Here is a 20,839-nt window from a genome sequence, read left to right on the forward strand (position 1 = left end):
CACATGGCACAGCCGTGTGGAGGAAAACTAGTATGGTACAAAGAGTGAAAAAAATAAGTTCCAGAAGATTACATCTGGGACAGCGCCCTTCCAACATCGTGGGAAACCAGCAAATCAGAAATTCTACCTTTCAAGAATACAGAGATGTGGATCCATTCTATGATGTTAAAGGTAATGGAATAGTAAACGTATGTTTCTAGCTGAAACGTACCCAAGAAGTTAGGGGTAAATTACTGATGTTCTACTTTCCATGTTAGGTAGGGCATTCATGAGGTTTATTATAAGAGCCAACACGGGATCATTAATTGATCAATTTAAAATGGATGATATATGAAGTGAGACATAAGCCGCAAACTAGAGCAATCCTAATTCTGTGAACCTGACTCCAAATGAGTCAAACTGCCCCAATGGACTTGACTCTGTGACGCAGGAAGCGGGATGTCTTCCAACAAGATGAGAAGCTGGCCTCTCTCCCTGAGGCAGGGCGTGATAGATGCGGGAAACAAGGCAAGACACTGCCTGAGCCTCCTGCCCCTAGGCCTCATTGGCCACTCCCTCCACCCAAAACCGCCCACCTTCCCATGAGCCGCCGGGGACAGGGATCAATGAAGAGGTGATCAGCCTTAAATTCTTGGTAACAGCCTGGTGGTGGCTGTAGTTGCTCAGTTGTGTCCAACTCTTTGCGACCCCATGGACTGAAGCCCACCAGACTCCTCTGTCCATGGGATTTCGCAGGCAAGAATACTGGAGTGGGTTGCCATTTCCTTCTCCAGGGGATCTTCCCAACCCAGGGATCAAACCTGGGTCTCCTGCCTTGCCTTCTTTACCACTAGAGCCACCAGGGAAGCCCTGGTAATAGCCTCGCTAGCCAGAAAACAGAAATGAAAGACAGTAGGAAGAGACTGTTGCGTGGGGAAAGCACAATTTATTTGGCTCACATAGGGTGTGGTTTCCTGCTGGAGACAGAGAAGGACCCTGGGAACCAGGGCTTCCTGGGGGGAATGCAGCAGTTCACAGAAGGGTCCAGATCATCCTTCCATGTTCTTGCCTGGGTTCAGAAGTCGGTTTAGTGTGCTTTTTTCATCTGCCACGTGCAGAAGCTGGAGGCCCACTGAGGACTTGTACTGGGAGGGGTGCAGGAGTGACCCCATCTGCACTGGGAGTAGCTGGGAAGAGGCTCATGATCACAAGCAGCAAGGGGTGCTACAGGAGACGGGTCTGCAGACCAGGGTGGGGCGGGAGGGCTGGTAGCACCCGGAGGACTGGCAGGAGGGGGCCACCAACAGTGCCGGTCTGTGGCTCACGGGCAGGCACACAGCCGGCTTAAAACTCACGGGCACATACACAGCAGGACTGCAGCTCACGGGCAGGCGCACAGCGGACCGGCAGGAGGGAGTCACACACACGGCCGGCCTGCAGCTCACGGGCAGACAGGATGGCTGGCAGGGGCTGGGCACACAGGCAGCCTGGCAGGGGCTGGACGTGAAGCAGGATGGCTGGCAGGGGCTGGGCACACAGGCAGCCTGGCAGCCTGAGGAGAAGCTGGTGTGGCACATGGTGGCGTGGGGCTGGCTGGTGTCGGGAGGAAGGTGGGTGATGTCTGCAGGTTGCCTCCCTGGGTGGCCTTTATACCCAAGCCGTGGGCGTCTGGACAACACAGACACGACTGTTGTCTTCCTTGTTTTGCCTCTTCCGGGCTGTCTCCCAGGACATTGTTTTCTGTTGCAGATTTTTTAGTTGCTTGTTTGGCTTTTACTTACCTTCATGACTAATTGCCCCTCTTCAAGCTCTTGTATTGGCATCCTGCCTGAGTACCTTACTGGCTCTGTCTGGATTCTGCTTCATTCCTTAAAATTTTACCTGACCCACTTTTGTACGAATCTCCAGATGTCCCTCCCTGTGTGATACTGGTCCTCAAACAGCCACGGAAACCACCCTCCTCCCATGTCAGCTCTACCGTGGAGCAAGGAGAGCAGAGTGCATCTGTCTGGGTGGGGCACCAGAGGACACAGGAAGGATGGGAATCCTCACCCAGAGGGTCCAGAGGACAAAGGAAGGATGGGAATCCTCACCCAGAGGGTCCAGAGGACAAAGGGCTGAGTCCCGGAGAACTTCTGGTGGGTGGTGACCTTGGCCCTTCATCTTGAGATAGCCTCATAGTTAGAGAAGCAAGAGACAAAGCCAGAAGGGGCCAGGGGTCGGCACTGGAAGCACCTGGCATCTGAGCAGGGGAGCATCAGAAAGGACCCCCAGGAAATCAGAAGAAGGAGGGGCTGTCCACGCTCAGTACAAGACCACTGGACGCTATGGAGAAGCTGCTGCAGGATTAGGAGTAGACCTCTGCTGGCCTCCCACTGAGAGCCCACAGCCTGCAACTATGGAGCAGGGATCCCTCCCTCACCCTGGGTGGGACCTGCTCCAGATCCATCCTGACAGCCTGGCCCGCCCACGACAAGATTTCCAGGGAAGACAGTTTGGAAATGAAGTCTCACCAAAATGGAGAGCTCGGGAAGCACTTTGGACTTTCCACAAATTTACACTTTGTTACACCCTAACAAAGTGTAAAAGCAAACCCACATAAACAAGCTCAAGGTGACCAGTTAGTAAGTGACTGTTCACTAGACAAAAAAGTGAATCATCAGTAAAAGATAAGAGAATGCAGGCTCTCTGAATGTTCATTATTTCTAATATTATAATCAAAAATCACTAGACATAAAAGATATAGGAAAGGGCTTCCCTGGTGGCTCAGTGGTAAAGAATCCGCCTGCCAATGCAGGAGACATGGGTTCAATCCCTGATCCAGGAAGATCCCACATGCCATGGAGCAACTAAACCCACGTGTCACAACTAGTAAGCCTGTGCTCTAGAGCCCAGGAGCCACAACTACTGAAACCCTCACAGCAATGAAGACCCAGCACAGCCAAAAGTAAATAATAACTATAAATTGTAAGAAAGAGATAGGAAAATACAATTCATGGTTAAAGGAAAAAACCACAGTGATGCAGCCTGAGATGGTCCAGATATTGGTCTGGCAGGTGATGACCTAGAGCAGCTGTATGTTTAAAGAATCAAAGGAAGATGTGTTCAAAGAATCAAAGGAAAATATTATATCCATGAGTTAACAGATAGAGAACCTCGGTTGAGGAATGGCAATTTTTAATAGATAGGACATCTCAGCTGAGGGAGGGGGTGTTCTAGAATTGAAAAGCACAATAGCTAAAATAAAATGTCTGTTGGGTGGGCCTTACAGCAGACTGAAGGTGGGAGAAGAAAGAGTGGATGTGAAGATATATGAATAAAAGTTATCCAGTCTGAAGGAGAAAGGAGAATTAAGAACACTGAGAAGAACTGTGAGACCATATCAAACAGTATAAAATATATGTACATTCAACCTCAGAAGCTGATTTGAAACAATTTACAGATCCAGGAATCTTAGAAAACCCAAAAGCAGGATAAATATAAAGAAAACCACATCTGGGCACTTAATCATTAGAGATGAAAACCCCAAATAAAAAGAAGTATCTTCAAAGCAATGAGAGAAAAAACACTCTACATACAAGAGAAAGAACACGGCTGACTCTTCATCAAACAGAGCGAAAAACAGAAGGCACTAGGGTGACATCAGTAAAATGATAAAATACCAAAACTGCCCGTTGAGAATTCTAGATCTAGCGAAGAAGAAAAGAAAAGGAAAGCTTCAAAGCTGAGGGTGAAGTGAAACAATTTCAGAAAAACAAAAGCAAGAGGCTTCCTCACCAGCAGACTTGCATTAGAAGAAATACGAGGTGGAATATTCCTTGAGGTGGAATAGAAATGGGCTCAGGTAGGCACTGGCTGTACAGGTAGGAATAAGGAACAGAGGAGAGGTAGAGAGCAGGCAAGTACAGAAGGTTAGCTTTTCACTCTTCTAGAGACTGGCCTGTAAGACAACTGACAATTTCAAATGGATTGACACTATTCAGTAACGAGGTCACACATGGACATGTAGTCACCTGGATTTTCTTTAGCTATGGTTTTGACTTGTGGTCAGAGCCCAAGGAGGAGTGTGTGAAGGGATGAAATCACGGGCCGCAAGGGGCTTATCTAGGGGCCACGAGGTCATTTGCTGTGTGGTCTCAGGTCAGCTCAGTCCACTAGTTTTGCAAGTTCTGACCATGCTTTAGCCCCTGAGACCACGGTGGTCTTCAGCCTCAGGATGACTTCATTACTGGGGTGTTTGACTCTTCACAGGACTTCCCAGGGCCGTCCCCTCTGTCCACACCAGCAGTCACACAGGGGCTGCACAGGGGCAGAGGGTTTCAGGGACACAGCCTCTGAGGAGGGAGCAGCACTGTCCTGAGAGATGGCCACCCCAATAAACGGCACCCACCATAGAATACGTGCTAAGGCTGATGTGTAGACAGAGCACACGGCGGGGAGTGGGGTGGGAGGAACTCGTAATCCACACTCCGGCAGCTGCCCTGTGCCCTGGAGGAGGACCCCAGGCTCCCACACTGGCTCCAACCTGCCTCACAGGGCCTGGCTGACCAGACCCTTGGGTGGGGAGAGGAATCGGAGGTGGTTCAGCCCTCTTTCCACCCCAGTCCTCCTGGGACCTACCTGGGGCTGCCTGACCTGGTTGGGCAATCCTGAGTTGGATGCTCATGGTGGAGTCACACCCTTAAGCCTTGCTCTTCAGGGCCAAACGAGATGAATATTTTCATCTGCCTGCCCCTCACTCTTGTCTGTGCCAACTGATTCTGGCCTGTGGGTTATGTCACCAGTGAACCCCTAAATCCCAGCTCCGTGAGACGCCAAGTAAGGACCACAGATTCCACAGCGAGACTGAGCAGCTTCAGAGCTTCTCCATTTGCAGGGGTGGAACCTGCATGCATTACAGGACCTTCCAGGTCTTGCTGACTGGATATCTGTGTTGGCCCCTTGAATGGTGGCAGGGTTGATAACTGATCAGTTATGAGACACTCCATGTAAAATGCTTAGCTCAGACTTAGCACAAAGCTGGAGCCCTGTTGCTATAATTATGGCAGAAATGTGGCCACAGCCCCCCAGTGAGGTGCCTGACCCTGAGGGAGAACCTTCTGGATGACAAATCAAACGGGGTCACTGGTGCAGTGAGTGTGACTGTGCTTGTGTGGACAGATGACAGGGTGGTTAAACTGGAGAGGACCTTGAAAATCATGAGGGAACCCAGTCCTGGCCTGATGGCCCTTCCCCATCCAACCCAGGCTCTGATTCCAGAAATCCCAGAGCCACTGGGTCACTGTCAGCCTCCAGCTGAGGGAGCTTCCTGAACTGAGTCACAGCAGCTGGAGGCTCCAGGAAGAAACCCTCGGGGGAAGGAGGAGGAGGAAAAACAGCAGGTGGCCACTAAGAAGACACCCGGTGCCTCATTGCCAGGACGCCACGGCCTGGGTATAAGGGGCAGCCTAGGGAGGGAGCTTCCAGACCAGACCTGTCCTCCGTCCCGACCCCACCCAGCCCCAAACCACCATGTGTGACACCAGCTGCCCTGTGAGCTGCCAGCCAGCCTATTGTGTGCCCAGCTCCTGCCAGGAGATTTGCTGTGTGCCCAGCTCTTGCCAGCCGGCCTGCCCTGCCCAGGGCTGCGGGAGCTCCTGCAGTGCCCGCCATGTGTCTCTGCTGTGCCAACCTGCCGGCAGGTGCCCATCCCCATGCTGCCCAGTGGCCTTCTACTGCGAGCCCAGCCCCTGCCAGGCATCCTGCTGTGTGCCCGTGAGCTGCCAGCCGGCAGTGTGTGTCCCTGTGAGCTGCCAGCCCACTGTGTGTGTGGCCCCCGCCTGCCAGCCCTCCTGCCCTGCCCTCATCTGCAGGCCCCTCCCCTGTGGAACCCCTTCCTGCTACTGACAAATCATCCAGAAAATCGATTCTCTGCTATTGATCTTGAAAGGCCTCTCCTTGTCTAATTAACAGGATTCTGTCCACACATCTCAGTGCTGAATCGGTGACAGACCCACATCGCATAGAGGTGGGACATCCACCTTACTTTTCTTATCCATGAAAGCTTAGCGATCTATAAAAAATAAATCTCTGAGCCTCAACGCTGGCTTTTTGTGATTTTCCCCTAAGCCCTGTCTCCTTGCCATTTGCTGTCCTGGACAAGCCGAGGCCAGCATGGAACTCCTGTCCTGGGGTGGGGGTTCTTCTGAGAAAGCCACCCCGCTGGGACATCGAGGTGGGGGCACTCTGTGGGGAGGGGTGGCCCAGGCTGCTGAATCCAAAGGGCCGTTCTCCCAGCATCTCCATTGAGAAGCTTGATCCTGGGCTCTTTAAGGAAAGAGTAATGGGGCGGGGGTAGGCAGAGCCCAACTTGCAGCTGCCTGCAATTTCCCAGAGGGCTTTCCAGGAATAAGGTTCACTGCGAGGTTCACTGAAGGCTGGACTGGGAGCCAGGGTGGCAGAGGAGTGGATGTAAGCTCAAGAAAAGAGTTTCCTACAAGTCAGAGCCACCCTGAACAGAAGCCACCTGGCTACTGTCCTGGCTTCAAGCACTGAAAGGCTGGAAGGCAGCAGGCAGAAGCGGGCACCAGCCATGTGCCCGTCAGCAGGGGAAGTGTTATCGCCCAGTCGTGGCTGACACTTCCCGACCCTACGGACCGTAGCCCGCCAGCCTCCTCTGTCCATGGGATTCTCCAGGCAAGAATACTGGAGTGAGTTACCATGCCCTCCTCCAGGGGATCTGCCTGACCCAGACTGAACCTGAGTCTCCTGCATCACAGGCAGATTTCCTTACCATCTGAGCCACCAGGTCAGCAGGGGAGCCGGTCATGAAGCCTGACTTGGCAACAGAAGAAAATCAGCACAACAGCGGAATGAACCTCAGAAACACCATGCTGGTGGAGGGAGCCAGGCACAAGGGTGCCTGCTGTGTGACTCCATTTAGGTGAAGCCCCGAGATGAGCTGAACTAATGTGTGACTTGAAAATACACGAAGAGTGGCTGCTTCTGGAGGCTGGGGTAAAGTTGGCTGGGCGGAGCGGGAGGGAGGTTCTGGGTCATGACCACTGAACACTACTTAATGCTCCACCTCCTAGCATGTTCGAGTGGTATGTACTGCTGTTGGTAACCTAGGAATCCTTCAGAAAATAAGACACATGGACGAGGATTTCCTGGGCAAGTACCTGGGGAAGCAGACAAAGCACAGAGGCCGTGGTGGACTCTCAATGTGGATACTCTGTTTAAGCCTTTCAACTTCCTGTATGTTTGAGATTTTTCACAAAATGAAAACAAAGAATTGAAAATATAGTTAAAATATCATAATTAAAATATTCATGAAAAGAACAGGAACCACATATGGGGTTCCTGCTCTGGATGGGAAATTAAACCGAGAGCTTCCGTGCCACAGCCAAGTGAACTGGGGTGCAGCCCAAGGAAACCAGGTCCCGACCCCCAAGTGGCGTAACAGTGGACTCCAGGTCAGCCAGATGTGCAGAGTGCGGGTGACTGTGAGAAAGCCAGTCTTCCAGTTCAAGGTGGGGTCTCAGCCCACCCACCATCCCATCCAAACTTCCCAAGACCCACTGTGGGGCCCAGGGGATCATCTTACAGACAGATGAAGGACTGAACACCTGAGATGGAGGCAGAGGAGAGTGTGCTGACCACAAGGCGGGGCAGCAGAGGTGGGGACCAGCCTGGCCTGGGAGCCCCACGGCACTCTGCTCCCTGCGGGCAGGCCTGGGGGAAGGAGGGTGGAACATGGCCACATGGACCCAGGGAGAGTGCCCAGCTGTCCCACATCCACCCAGGAGGTGTGCTTCTCCAGCAGCAGTATGGATACCTCACGGTAGGAGTCAGGGTAAGGCTACTCGGGAGCTTCTGGCAACCTCAGCACATAGCTCACTTGTTCCTGCATCTGGGTTCCCATCTCCTACTCCAAAATGAAGTCCACCACCTGACAGTCCCCCACCCCAATCCCAGGTGTCACCTTCCCCATGTAGACGAGAATCCTCTAATACAGCACAGTGTGACAGGCACAGTGGGAAAGGCGCCTGGACCACCGAGGACCACCCTCACCCTCACCTCAGCAAACAAGGAAAAGTTGTGGCATGATAAAGAAAGACCAGACCGGGAGGCAGAAAAAATAAGAAGAAGGAGAGACATTTTTAAAAATCCCTAAATGTAACTCAAAGACATTCAATAAGATGCTACAACAAGAAAACAAGGATAAGAAGCTTTGGAAAGGAAAAAAATTAGAAAACTTACCAAAATGGTCCAGATTTATAAAATAGCTTCTTTAGGTAGAAGTGGGATGGGGAATCCAGAGACCTGTCAGTTTGTCTTCCTTCCCTCCCCTCTTTGTCAGCCCATCCTTCATCCCCCTCTTTGTCTTCTTCTTCCCCTCCTCTCTTTCTCTCTCTCTCTCTGACACATGTCCTCTCCTCTGAAGTGTCTCCCCAGGACTTGGTATTAAAGCCTTGTCACTTTGAGTCCCTCTCTCTCTCTCTACAAGCTTTAAGGAATCATGGAGTTGGCATGCACATCATCATTGGATATAAAGGTAGAGAACTGACAGCAAAAAATGACCTTCACCTGTATGTCTCCAATGTCTTAAATTGTTAAACAGTATGATGAACTCAATTCAACTGAGTTCAGTCACTCAGTCATGTCCTACTATTTGCCGCCCCATGGACTGCAGCACGCCAGCCTCCCTGTCCATCACCAACTCCTGGAGTTTACTCAAACTCATGTCCATTGAGTCGGTGATGCCATCCAACCATCTTATCCTCTGTCATCCCCTTCTCCTCCTGCCTTCAATCTTTCCCAGCATCAGGGTCTTTTCAAATGAGTCAGCTCTTCGCATCAGGTGACCAGAGTATTGGAGTTTCAGCTTCAACACCAGTCCTTCCAATGAATATTCAGGACTGATTTCCTTTAGGATGGACTGGTTGGATCTCCTTGCAGTCCAAGGGACTCGTAAGAGTCTTCTCCAACACCACAGTTCAAAAGCATCAATTCTTCGGCCTTCAGCTTTCTTCACAGTCCAACTCTCACATCCATACATGACTACTGGAAAAACCATAGCCTTGGCTAGATGGACCTTTGTTGGCAAAGTAATGTCTCTGCTTTTTAATATGCTATCTAGGTTGGTCATAACTTTTCTTCCAAGGAGTATGTGTCTTTTAATTTCATGGTTGCAGTCACCATCTGCAGTGATTTTGGAGCCCAAAAAAATAAAGTCTGTCACTGTTTCCACTGTGTTTCCATCTGTTTGCCATGAAGTGATGGGACTGGATGCCATGATCTTAGTTTTCTGAATGTTGAGCTTTAAGGCAACTTTTTCACTCTCCTCTTTCACTTTCATCAAGAGGCCCTTTAGTTCTTCCTCACTTTCTGCCATAAGGGTGGTATCATCTGCATATCTGAGGTTATTGATATTTCTCCCAGCAATCTTGATTCCAGCTTGTGCTTCAGCCAGCCCAGAGTTTCTCATGATGTACTCTGCATAGAAGTTAAATAAGCATTGTGACAATATACAGGCTTGACATACTCCTTTTCCTATTTGGAACCAGTCTGTTGTTCCATGTCCAGTTCTAACTGTTGCTTCCTGACCTGCATACAGATTTCTCAAGAGGCAGGTCAGGTGGTCTGGTGTTCCCATCTCTTTCAGAATTTTCCACAGTTTCTTGTGATCCACACAGTCAAAGGCTTTGGCATAGTCAATAAAGCAGAAATAGATGTTTTTCTGGAACTCTCTTGCTTTTTCCATGATCCAGCAGATGTTGGCAATTTGATCTCTGTTTCCTCTGCCTTTTCTAAATCCAGCTTGAACACCTGGAAGTTCACAGTTCACATATTGTGCCTGGCTTGGAGAACTTTGAGGATTACTTTACTAACATGTGAGATGAGTGCAACTGTGCGGTAGTTTGAGCATTCTTTGGCATTGCCTTTCTTAGGGATTGGAATGAAAACTGCCCTTTTCCAGTCCTGTGGTCACTGCTGAGTTTTCCAAATTTGCTGGCATATTGAATGCAGCACTTTCACAGCATCATCTCTTAGGATTTGAAATAGCTCAGCTGGAATTCCATCACTTCCACTAGCTTTGTTCATAGTGATGCTTCCCAAGGCCCACTTGACTTCACATTCCATGATGTCTGGCTCTAGGTGAGTGATCACACCATCATGATTATCTGGGTCGTGAAGATCTTTTCTGTACCGTTCTGTGCATTCTTGCCACCTCTTAATATCTTCTGCTTCTGTTAGGTCCATACCATTTCTGTCCTTTATTGAGCCCATCTTTCCATGAAATGTTCTCTTGGTATCTCTAATTTTCTTGACGAGATCTCTAGTCTTCCCCATTCTGTTGTTTTCCTCTATTTCTTTGCACTGATCACTGAGGAAGGGTTTCTTATCTCTCCTTGCTATTCTTTGGAACTCTGCATTCAGATGGGTATATCTTTCCTTTTCTCCTTTGCTATTTGCTTCTCTTCTTTTCACAGCTATTTGTAAGGCCTCCTCAGACAGCCATATTGCTTTTTTGCATTTGTTTTCCATGGGGATGGTCTTGTTCCCTGTCTCCTGTACAGTGTCACGAATCTTTGTCCATAGTTCATGAGGCACTCTATCAGATCTAGTCCCTTAAATCTATTTCTCACTTCCATTGTATAATTGTTATGCATTTGACTTAGGTCATACCTGAATGGTCTAGTGGTTTTCCCTACTTTCTTCAATTTCAGTCTGAATTTGGCAATAAGGAGTTCATGATCTGAGCCACAGTCAGCTCCCAGTCTTGTTTTTGTGACTGTATAGAGCCTCTCCATCTTTGGCTGCAGAGAACTAGCCATGACTTATAGCTGTCTTCCTCTATAATAAACTTATTATTTTCAAGAATTCTTAAGTCCCCATCAACACACTAAGAATTGAAAGACTGACACATAACACTTACCAAGGACCTACTCATCCACATTATACCAACCACAAAAATGCACAAGAGAAGAACACTATTAATAAAAGACTGAATTCATCAAGATGATATAAGGATTAAAAATATATATGCACCACACAACTGAGACCCAAAAATATATGAAGCAAATGTTGGCAGAATTGAAGTGAGAACCAGACAGTTCTGTGATAACAGTTGAGGCTTTGGAAACCCCATGTTCAATAATGGATAAAACATCTAGGGAGATCAATAAGGAAACAGAGGACTCGAAAAACACTGCAAATCAACTAGTCAAAACAAACACACAGAACACACCACCCATCAACAGCACATTCGATGCTCTCCAGGACAAGCCATATATAGGACACAAAACAAGCCTCAGTGAATTAAAAAAAAAAAACTGAAATCATACAAAGGGTCTTTTCCAATCACAATGGAATGAAATTAAACATCAATAACAGAAAGAAACTAGAAAATTCACAATATGTCGAAATTAAACAACAGATTATTTTTTTAAATGGGGTCAAAGACAAAAGTCAGGAAATTAGAAAACACTGATAATGAATTAAAATGAAAACACAATGTATCAAACCTATGGTATGCAGTGAAGGCTGGGCAGAGGGGAATTTAAGCCTCTAAATGCCTACTTTAAAAAAAAAAAGAATAGGGACTTCCCTGGTGGTCCAGTGGTTGAAAATCTGCCTTCCAATACAGGGTATGTGGGTTTGATTCATGGTCAGGAAACTAAGAGAGCCACAGCTACTGAGCCTGCACACCTCAACTAGAAAGAAACCCGTACGCTGCAAAGAAGACCCCACGTATGACAACTAAGACCCAATGCAGCCAAATATTAAATAAATATTAAAAAGAGTGACCACAAATCCATAAACTAATGTTATACCTTGAAGAACTAGAAAAGAGCAAACTAAATCTAAAGATGGAAAGAAATACTGAAATTAGAGTGAAAATAAATGGCATAACAGACAGAAAAACAGCAGAGAATTAACAAAACCAAGTTTGGCTCCTTGGAAAGATATACAGATAGACTAGCAAAGAAAAAAGAGAGAAGGTACAGTAACTAAATTCAGAATTGAAAGTACGGATATTACCATGAACCTCAGAGAAATAAAAAGCATTATAAAAGAATACCAAGGACAATTTTGTATGCCAACAACTTATAACCTAGATGAAATAGAAATTTTTCAATAAATATACAAATTAACAGAACTGACAAAAAAAGAAACAGAAAATCTCAACAGACCTATAACAAAATATTCAATTATTAATTAATACTCTCACAGGGAAAAAAGCCCAGGACCAGATGGCTTCACTGGTGAATTCTACCAGCATATAATAAACTAACACCAAACCTTCTCAGGCTTTTCCAAAAGCCAGACGAGAGAACACTTCCTAACTCATTCTGTGATGCCAGCATTTCCCCGAAGTAAGGAAAAATATTCACCAATATACTTTATGAACATAGATGCAAAAATGCTCAACAAAACACTAGGAACCTGACTCCAAGAGCATACCAAACTGATTATATACCATGACCACGTGCCATTTATACCAGGAATGCAAGGTTGGCTCAACATTGTTTTTAAAAAAATCAACCAATGTAAAATACTGCATTAGCAGAATGAAGGAATAAAAGATACAAGTTCTCAGACTACCCTGGTGGTACAGTGAAGAAGAACCTACGTGCCAGTGCAGGGGACACAGGCTCAATTCCTGGTGCAGGAGGATCCCACGGGCCACACAGCAACGAAGCCCATGCACCACACCTCCTGAGCCCTTGCTCTAGAGCCCATGCTGTAGAGCCACGAGCCACAACTACTGAGCTAATGAGGCCCATGCTCCTAGAGCCTGTGCTCCACAATAAGAAAAAGTCTTCCCACAGAAACAAAGAGCCAGGGCAACCAAAAATTTTAAAATTAATAAAATAAATAATCTTTAGAAGACATGATCTCAATTGGTGCAGGAAAGGATTTTGACGAAAGCCAACACAATTTCATAATTTAAAAAATTACTCAGAAAATTAGGAATAGAAGAGAAATTCTTCAACGTCATAAAAGGAATATATGAGAAATCCATAGCTAACATGACGCTCAACGCACCCTTCGTTGGTGTATGAATTCAGGAGAAAATAACATGCCAATCAAGAGAGTATTTAAAAAGAACAAAACAGGCTAGTGATTCAACTGAGTGTTGAGAAGTAAGGGAATAATAGCGAGAAGCCCCGGAAAGATGCTGGTGGTGGGGCTGTGAGGAGTGCTGGCCGTCTAGAGTCTACCCACAGGATGGACTCCAGGATACTGGACACCGCCCCTGGGGCTGGACCCCTGCTTCATGGATCCCCCAGGCTCCAACTCCTCAGGAGTTTAACGAGTTGAGTGACCTGTCACGGGATTATGACGCGCATCCTCAGGACCTGCTCCAACAAGGAAGCAGACTCTGCTGGGCCCCCATGATGCAACAACACACACCCCAGAGCTGTATATAAGCTCCAACCACCTAAGGACATCACACAGCCTCACCCATCCACTCCCGCACACACTCACACCTCTTCCAGCCCCATCACCTCCACCATGGCTGCCTCCAACCTGTCCGTCTACTCCAACGACCTGAGCTATGACTGTCCAGAGAGCTGCTGCGAGCCCCCCTGCTGTGCCCCCAGCTGCTGCGCCCCGGCCCCCCGCCTGACCCTCCTCTGTGTCCCAGTGAGCTGCGAGTCCCGCCCCTGCTGCCAGCCAGCCTGCAGCAGCTCCTGCCCGGCCTCATGCTGCCAGCAGTCTAGCTGCCATCCCTCCTGCTGCACCTCCTCCCCCTGCCAGCAAGACTGCTGTGAACCTGTCTGCTGCAGGCCTGTCTGCTGCACACCTGTCTGTTGCACACCTGTGTGCTATCAAGCCTCCCCCTGTTCTACCTCCTCATGTTGCCAGCAGTCCAGCTGCCAGTCCTCCTGCTGCACCTCCTCCCCCTGCCAGCAGGCCTGCTGTGAGCCCGTTTGCTGCACCCCTGTCTGCTGCACCCCTGTCTGCTGCACCCCTGTCTGCTGCAGGCCTGTCTGCTGCACCCCTGTCTGCTGCAGGCCTGTCTGCTGCAGGCCTGTCTGCTGTGAGGCCTCCCCCTGCTGCAGACCCTCCTCCTCCTCTGTGTCCCTCCTCTGCCGCCCCGTGTGCATCCCTGCCTCCTCTTGCCAGCCCAGCTGCTGCCGCCTGGCCTCCTCCGTGTCCCTCCTCTGCCGGCCCGTGTGCCGCCCCGCCTGCTGCGTGCCCACCTCTTCCTGCCAGCCCAGCTGCTGCCGCCCGGCCTCCTCTGTGTCCCTGCTCTGCCGGCCCGCGTGCCCCCGCCCCACCTGCTGCATCCCCGCCTCAGCCCCAGGGCCCTGCTGCTGACCAGGCACCCCCCCCCCCCGCCCCGCCGCCCAGGGCTAGCCAGGCACAATAGGGCAACCCCTCACCACCAGCCTCATGACCACCTTCAGGGTTTCTCCAGGAGCTGCTCTGAGCTACTTGGACACCCCCTCGTCCTCTCTACCCAGGAGTAGGGTCCCCTCAAACTCCAGATGATCGTGCCCTTGCCTACTGCCCACTCCTCCTGGGACCCAGTGCTCAGGCCTGGGGACCAGGTTTCACAATCCAGGCCCCAGTGGTCTCACCTCGGAAGCTGCTTGAAAACATAATAAACTTGACTGCATTTAGTGGTGCTTTACTCTCTTCCGGTCATTTCTGGTAGCATTGCCAGCCAGTCTCCACAGAGGCCAGGGCACGTGCACTGCCCAGGTCCTCGCTGCCCTCCTGTCCCTGGCCACACTCCTGGGGGCCGTGCCCCACGCAGGCCTAGCACCCAGGTCCTGTCCTAGAAGCCAGCCGGGCAGGCAGGTCCTCAGCAGCGGCCAGTCGCAGGCAAAGGAATTTCACTGCCCTGGGCATCTCCTGGCCCCCTGCACTGGGGTGCTGGCAGGACACAGGATTCAGGCCACTAGGTGGAGAGGATGAGGCCTCTGCCTGCAGCGGGAGGACTCGGAGCCTGGGCAAGCGGCCCCTCTCAGTCACCTGAGCTTTCCTGCCCCACCTTCCTTCTTCGGCACCTACAACCCCTCTGTCCAGAGTCCTTGCTCTGATCACACGCCCCGAGGGTTTTTCTAATATAAACAATGAGTGAGACTCAGCCCCCATCCCTCCCAGCTCAGTGCAGCTGCACCCCACCCCCAGAGCTTCCGCACAGTTCTCCCAGTCCTTTCTCCACCTTGACACCCTCCCCTCTACACTCCCACCCCCCATGTTGCTGACCCTACTCCCAGCCTGGTCACCAAAGGCCCCTTGGCAAAGGTCAGTGTCCCCCTAGACCTTGTCCTGTGGACCTATCCCTGCAGAATTTAGCCCTCGACTTGGGGACAGGTCCCTCTGCTCCTCCTTACCCCTCTGTCTCCTGGGCCTTCACCCTGACCTCCGTTCATCTCCTCGCTCCTGCGTCTGGACCTTCTGATGCATCTCAGGGCCTTTCCTGGCTTCCAGGGTACTCATAGCACCTCCAGACACAACCTCACCCCAGGACCTGTGGAAGCCCTTCGTGGACCATCCGAAGCTGAATTAGCACTTTCCCCAACTAGCCTCTACTCGCACTCCATCCCAAGGGTGCCGGTCCCCTGCTGGGCCAGCTGGACTCCGCCCCCACCCCCACCCACTGTCCTGGGCCTGAGCCTGAGGCTCTCCGGCCACATGTTTGAGGTCTGTCCCTGCCTCTCACGACCACCATTTCCCCAGCTCAGGCTGACATGCCCTGTGTTTGCTAAATGGCCCTGGGCAGTGGACAGGGCCAGGGTCCCAGCTTCAGGGCCCCTGTGGCTGCCAACAGCCCGTCCTCAGCATGAGGGGCTGTGCTTGGAGGACTCCCAGTGATGCACATTCCTCTACAGAATTTATTCTGGAAAGAAACTATCATTGTCCAGTAAAACATGCCAATTTTGGAAAAAGGAGAAAAGTTTACAGGTCTGGGGGAAACTCTGCCTTCCAGGGTCCCTCAAGATATCAGCACAAAGCCCCACCCAGGTGCTAAAAATAAATCAAACTTTCAAAACGTTTTTGACTTTTTAAGAATCAATAAAAATTGTTTTAATTTAAAAAAAACGGGACTTGCCTGGCAGTCTAGTTGATAGGGACAGAATGAAGGGACAAAATAGGTGATTAAATAGTAAATCCCACTAGGAGATTGTAAGTGAAAAATATGAGAGACACCTGTTAGTTAATGATTACTCGAGAAAGCAGGTTTACTTAACCATAAAACCAAAAAGGCTTGCTTAGCAACAAAATTATGCAACAGGAGTACAAGACATGTCCCAAACCAACAAAACAGTGGCGACGTGAGACCCACATCCTGCCGAATGAGCTCAGTCGGCTGTTCCGAGTGCTGAGTCACTTCAGCTGTGTCCAGTTCTTTACGACCCTATAGACCATAGCCCACCAGTTTTCTCTGTCCATGGGATTTCTCTAGGCAAGAATATTGGAGTGGGTTGCCATTTCCTCCTTCAGGAGATCTTCCCAACCCAGGGATCAAAACCATGAGCACCATCAATTGGTAACCCCCAAAACATGTTCTTTGGCTTTTAAGACACACTCTTTGCACAATATCCCCAAAACATAAAAACAATAGTAGAAAATAGGGCTACCACCCTGCCCAGTGGTGTCATCAAGTCAATGACCCCCAAACAGCTCCGTGCACACAGAAAACAATCACTTATGGGAAGGCGACTTTGCAAAATGAAAGACATTCATTGGACTGAGACCTGAAAATTTCCTGAATTGTTATGACAGTCCTGGCCTGACCATCTAGGGAGGGACAGGTAAACTCCCCTGCCCCAGAGGAAATGATGATGGAAACATGACGTCTTCTCGAGAAAGAGAAGTTCTCCTCTCTTCCCCACTTTTCCTTTGATGAGAAAACTGTGTCCACTGAGTTCTCAGGGCGTGGCATTTCTCACCCACCTGCTAGTAAGCCTCATGGTGTCCTGTTCTAATAAGTGAAAGTGTTAGTTGCTCAGGCATGTGTCTTTGTGACCCTGTGGACTGTAGCCACCGGGCTACTCTGTCCATGGGATTCTCCAGGCAAGAATACTGGAGTGAGTTGATGTTCACTTCTCCAGGGGATCTTCCTGACCCAGGAATCAAACCCAGGTCTTCTGTACTGCAGGTGGATCCTTTACCATCTGAGCCACCAGAGAAGCCTATTCTAATAAACCACTTCTTATCTACCACTTTGCTCTCACTGAATGCTTCTCTGCCCTGACACATAAAGGACTATGATACTGGAGCCTTTCAGAGGCCCCCTGAAATGACACCAATCGGTTTCACAGTGACTAAGACCTGGTGCTTCTAAAGCAGGAGGCTTGGGTTCAATTCCTGGTTGGGGAACTAACATCTTATATGCTGCAGGGGGCAGCCAAAAAGCAATAAATAAGTAAATAAATATTTTAAAGGCCAGAGCGCGGGCAGCAGAGTTTCAGGCAGGAGAGGAGAGCTGACGCCTGGGCTGCCTGGGCAGGGCTGAGCCTTTACCCGAGCCCTGGGTGCTCCCAAAGCGTGTGCGGGAAGATGGAGAGGAGGTGAATGGAGGCGAGAAGAAAGGAGAGCAGACCCCTGGAGCTCCCTTTCTGACTCAGAGCCTCCCAGCAACCACAGCCTGGAAGCTTTTTCTAGATCAGCCCACACCTGTGCACATGACCTTGGGAGGAAAAAGAACTTTGCAGACTGACTGCAACTTGCTGATTAAGGCTCTTGACCAGGAGGAGGGGATGTGAAGACAGGCAGAGGCTGAAGGGAAGTGGCCACAAGCCCAGGACACCCGGAGGCAGAAAAGCTGGAGGAGGCAGGAAGGGCCATCCCCTCTGGCCATAGGATGCCCTGATTGCAGCTCATTATAACTCTTCTCAGACTTCTGGCCTCAGAACTGTGAGAGAATACAATTCTGTTGTCTGGATATTTCATATGATCCAGTGTTGACCATTTGTTACAGCAGCCACAGGAAACTGGTGCAAACGTACATGATAAACAGATTCATAATTTTAAGTGCTGTGGCTTAAGCTGTCATTGAGACAATATAAAAACAATTAATAATGAAATAAACCTTCCTGTCCAGCCAACTGCTTCCCATACACACCATCGAGGGTCTGCCTGCCTTTCTGACCAGCCCCAGGCTCCTCGGCAGTGCTTCCCTACCCCCAGCTCCCACCCCTCCATGGTGGCTGTCACATCCCAGCTGCTCTGCATGCTGGCCTCACTAATCCCTGCCACCTGTCTCTCTCCTCCCCCACCCTTCACCTGCAGAGCTGCCCTGACCGCTGTACCTGGCAGCGTCAGGCTCAAACAGCTTTTGGTGACTCTTCCCTAGACCACCAAGTATCCCACCAGGATGTCCCAGGAGCCCACAGACAGAGGTCCAGGCTCAGCTCCCAGGAAAGAGGCAGCAGCGACAGGGTGGGGCAGAGTCTGAGTGGATGTCTGGAAGGAGGCAGGAGGAGAGGCAGAAGGAGCCCCAGCAATCTGTCCAGCAGGAGGGGTGACCCATCCTTGGGAGCCTGAGCAGGTGCCCAGCTTTGGGAGGAGGGGGCAGCCACTCCCAGCCCCACCTGGCTGAGCCTCTGCTGGGCCACCTGGTATGGCCCGAGCCACAGGGATGCCTGGAGCCTAGCAGGTGGAAAGGAGACACGCTGAGCAAGGGGACCACTGCCCATAAACATGAGCCCACCCCTGGAAACACAAAGTCTGTTGGTCTCGGCCACGCCCTTCCCGCAAGTCTTGCCCAAAACAGGACAGCTAGACACACCCAGCCTGAACCCACCCAGGTAACGCCCCTCCCTCCATCTGCAGGGGCTTGTGACAAACGCAAAAGAAAAGGGGCCATATGCCCCAGTAAAGAGCCCCTTCCAGGGCCCAGAATACAAGTCACATTCCCTAATCCCCTGGCGCCCACAATGAGTGCCCAGTGGCCAAGAGCCCCCACTGCCCACACTGGGTCCACCCCGACCTTGTACTCCCACACCTACTCAGCACGTGGTCAGGAGCAGTATGGCCCAACACACAGGTAGGACATTTACGAGCTGGGCCTCCATCTCCCGGGAAAACAACGCAGCCCTAATGAGGGTTCCCTGGAGCCAGATCCAAACACCAACCAGGAAAGGAGCGCGTTGTGAGCCTCTGTTGGGACAACACACACACAGAAGAGGGGTATAAAGCAGGCAGCCTGAGCACCTCACACATACACACTCACACACTCACTCACACACACTCACATCCTCACCCTCCTCCAGCCCCACCACCTCCACCATGGCTTCCTCCGCCTTGTCTGTCTGCTCCAGTGACCTGAGCTACAGCAGCCGGGTCTGCCTGCCCGGGTCCTGTGATTCTTGCACGGGCTCCTCCTGGCAGATAGACGACTGTCCAGAGAGCTGCTGTGAGCCCCCCTGCTGTGCCCCCAGCTGCTGTGCTCCGGCCCCGCTCCTGACCCTCCTCTGTGCCCCAGTGAGCTGCGAGTCCAGCCCCTGCTGCCAGCCAGCCTGCAGCAGCTCCTGCCCGGCTTCGTGCTGCCAGCAGTCTAGCTGCCAGCCCTCCTGCTGCATCTCCTCCCCCTGCCAGCAAGACTGCTGTGAGCCCGTCTGCTGTAGGCCCGTCTGCTGCAAGCCTGTCTGCCGCACGCCTGTCTGCTGCACACCTGTCTGTTGCAGGCCTGTCTGCTGCACACCTGTCTGCTGTGAGGCCTCCCTCTGTTCTACCTCCTCATGTTGCCAGCAGTCTAGCTGCCAGCCCCCCTGCTGCACCTCCTCCCCCTGCCAGCAGGCCTGCTGTGAGCCCATCTGCTGCACCCCTGTCTGCTGCAGGCCTGTCTGCTGTGAGGCCTCCCCCTGCTGCAGACCCTCCTCCTCCGTGTCCCTGCTCTGCCGCCCTGTGTGCCGCCCCGCCTGTTGCGTGCTCACGTCCTCCTGCCAGTCCAGCTGCTGCCGCCCGGCCTCCTCCGTGTCCCTGCTCTGCCGGCCCGCATGCTCTCGCCCTGCCTGCTATGTGCCCACTTCCTCCTGCCAGTCCAGCTGCTGCCGCCCAACCTCCTCCTTGTCCCTCCTCTGCCGGCCCGCGTGCTCCCGCCCAGCCTGCTGCATCCCCGCCTCAGCCCTGGAGCCCTGCTGCTGACCTGGCACGTCCTCTCAGGGCCACCCAGGTGCTATGGGCCACTCCTTTCCCTCTGTTGCCAGCCTCTGGCCCCCTTCAGGATTTGACCCAGACCTACATGAACATGCACTGGCCTGAAACCTCAACTAGCAGGCCTTAGCCCACCTGCAGCCTCTGGGTCAGGCCCAGAGGAACCCGAGACAGCCCCATGTTACTGAGGGTCCACAGGCTTCTCCTGACAGCCATGGACACTGCTCTTCCCCCCAGCCTTTGGGGGCCTTGCTCTGCCCTGTCTCTGCCCGTCCTGTGCTATGTACTTTCCTCCCACAAGGGTCTTGAGCTGAGTGAATAAACTCACCATCCTTGCCTTCGCTGGTCCTCTCTCCCAGTAGCCATATGCGTCACTGTCTCCAGCCTCCGGGCTGACGTTAAGTAACCCCATCCTCAGCAGCTGTGTCTTTGGAGCATTTCCAAGGGGCTTGAGCTCTAAGGCTCACTGCGGTCGTCCCCCCGGCCCTCGACTCCTGTGTCTGACTCTCTGGGCAGCTCTGGAGGGATGTGCTACGTGACCAAGACTTAGCACTGATCAGCAGGCCTCTTGGCAGGAGGGCCTGCTGGCCCCCATCTGGCTCTCCCTGGTCAGCCTGAGACTCGCAGGGGTGGGGCCTCCTGGGACACAGCTGAAGTGGAGCAGTCCTGCTGACCCCAGCTCACCTGCCCCTCCACCTGCCCTCAAACTTGGTGCTTTATTCAGTCTTCAAATACCCCAGCCTGCCTTGTC

At 51.4% G+C, this 20,839-nt stretch overlaps 3 protein-coding genes across 3 annotated transcripts; 2 read left to right on the plus strand and 1 right to left on the minus strand.

Moving 5' to 3' along the window:
• Positions 1-1,184: 1,184 nt before the first annotated feature.
• Positions 1,185-1,556, minus strand: LOC113898272 (keratin-associated protein 12-2-like). Its single transcript, XM_027551268.1, has one exon. The coding sequence runs from the start codon at positions 1,554-1,556 to the stop codon at positions 1,185-1,187; it is 372 nt and encodes a 123-aa protein (XP_027407069.1).
• An 11,929-nt stretch (positions 1,557-13,485) lies between these two features.
• On the plus strand, positions 13,486-14,295 carry LOC113898281 (keratin-associated protein 10-11-like). The gene has a single exon (XM_027551277.1). The coding sequence runs from the start codon at positions 13,486-13,488 to the stop codon at positions 14,293-14,295; it is 810 nt and encodes a 269-aa protein (XP_027407078.1).
• A 4,875-nt stretch (positions 14,296-19,170) lies between these two features.
• LOC113895831 (keratin-associated protein 10-8-like) lies at positions 19,171-20,429 on the plus strand. Its single transcript, XM_027547537.1, has one exon. It carries the CDS (start codon positions 19,222-19,224, stop codon positions 20,077-20,079), a length of 858 nt encoding a protein of 285 aa, XP_027403338.1. The 5' UTR covers positions 19,171-19,221; the 3' UTR covers positions 20,080-20,429.
• Positions 20,430-20,839: the final 410 nt, after the last annotated feature.

This window comes from Bos indicus x Bos taurus, chromosome 1 (genome assembly GCF_003369695.1).
Source record: "Bos indicus x Bos taurus breed Angus x Brahman F1 hybrid chromosome 1, Bos_hybrid_MaternalHap_v2.0, whole genome shotgun sequence".
NCBI lineage: Eukaryota > Metazoa > Chordata > Mammalia > Artiodactyla > Bovidae > Bos > Bos indicus x Bos taurus.

Excerpts from the sequence above, each read along its gene's own strand:
- LOC113898272 (XM_027551268.1), bottom strand. The coding sequence starts at position 1,556 with ATGTGCCACACCAGCTTCTCCTCAGGCTGCCAGGCTGCCTGTGTGCCC.
- LOC113898281 (XM_027551277.1), top strand. The coding sequence starts at position 13,486 with ATGGCTGCCTCCAACCTGTCCGTCTACTCCAACGACCTGAGCTATGAC.
- LOC113895831 (XM_027547537.1), top strand. The coding sequence starts at position 19,222 with ATGGCTTCCTCCGCCTTGTCTGTCTGCTCCAGTGACCTGAGCTACAGC.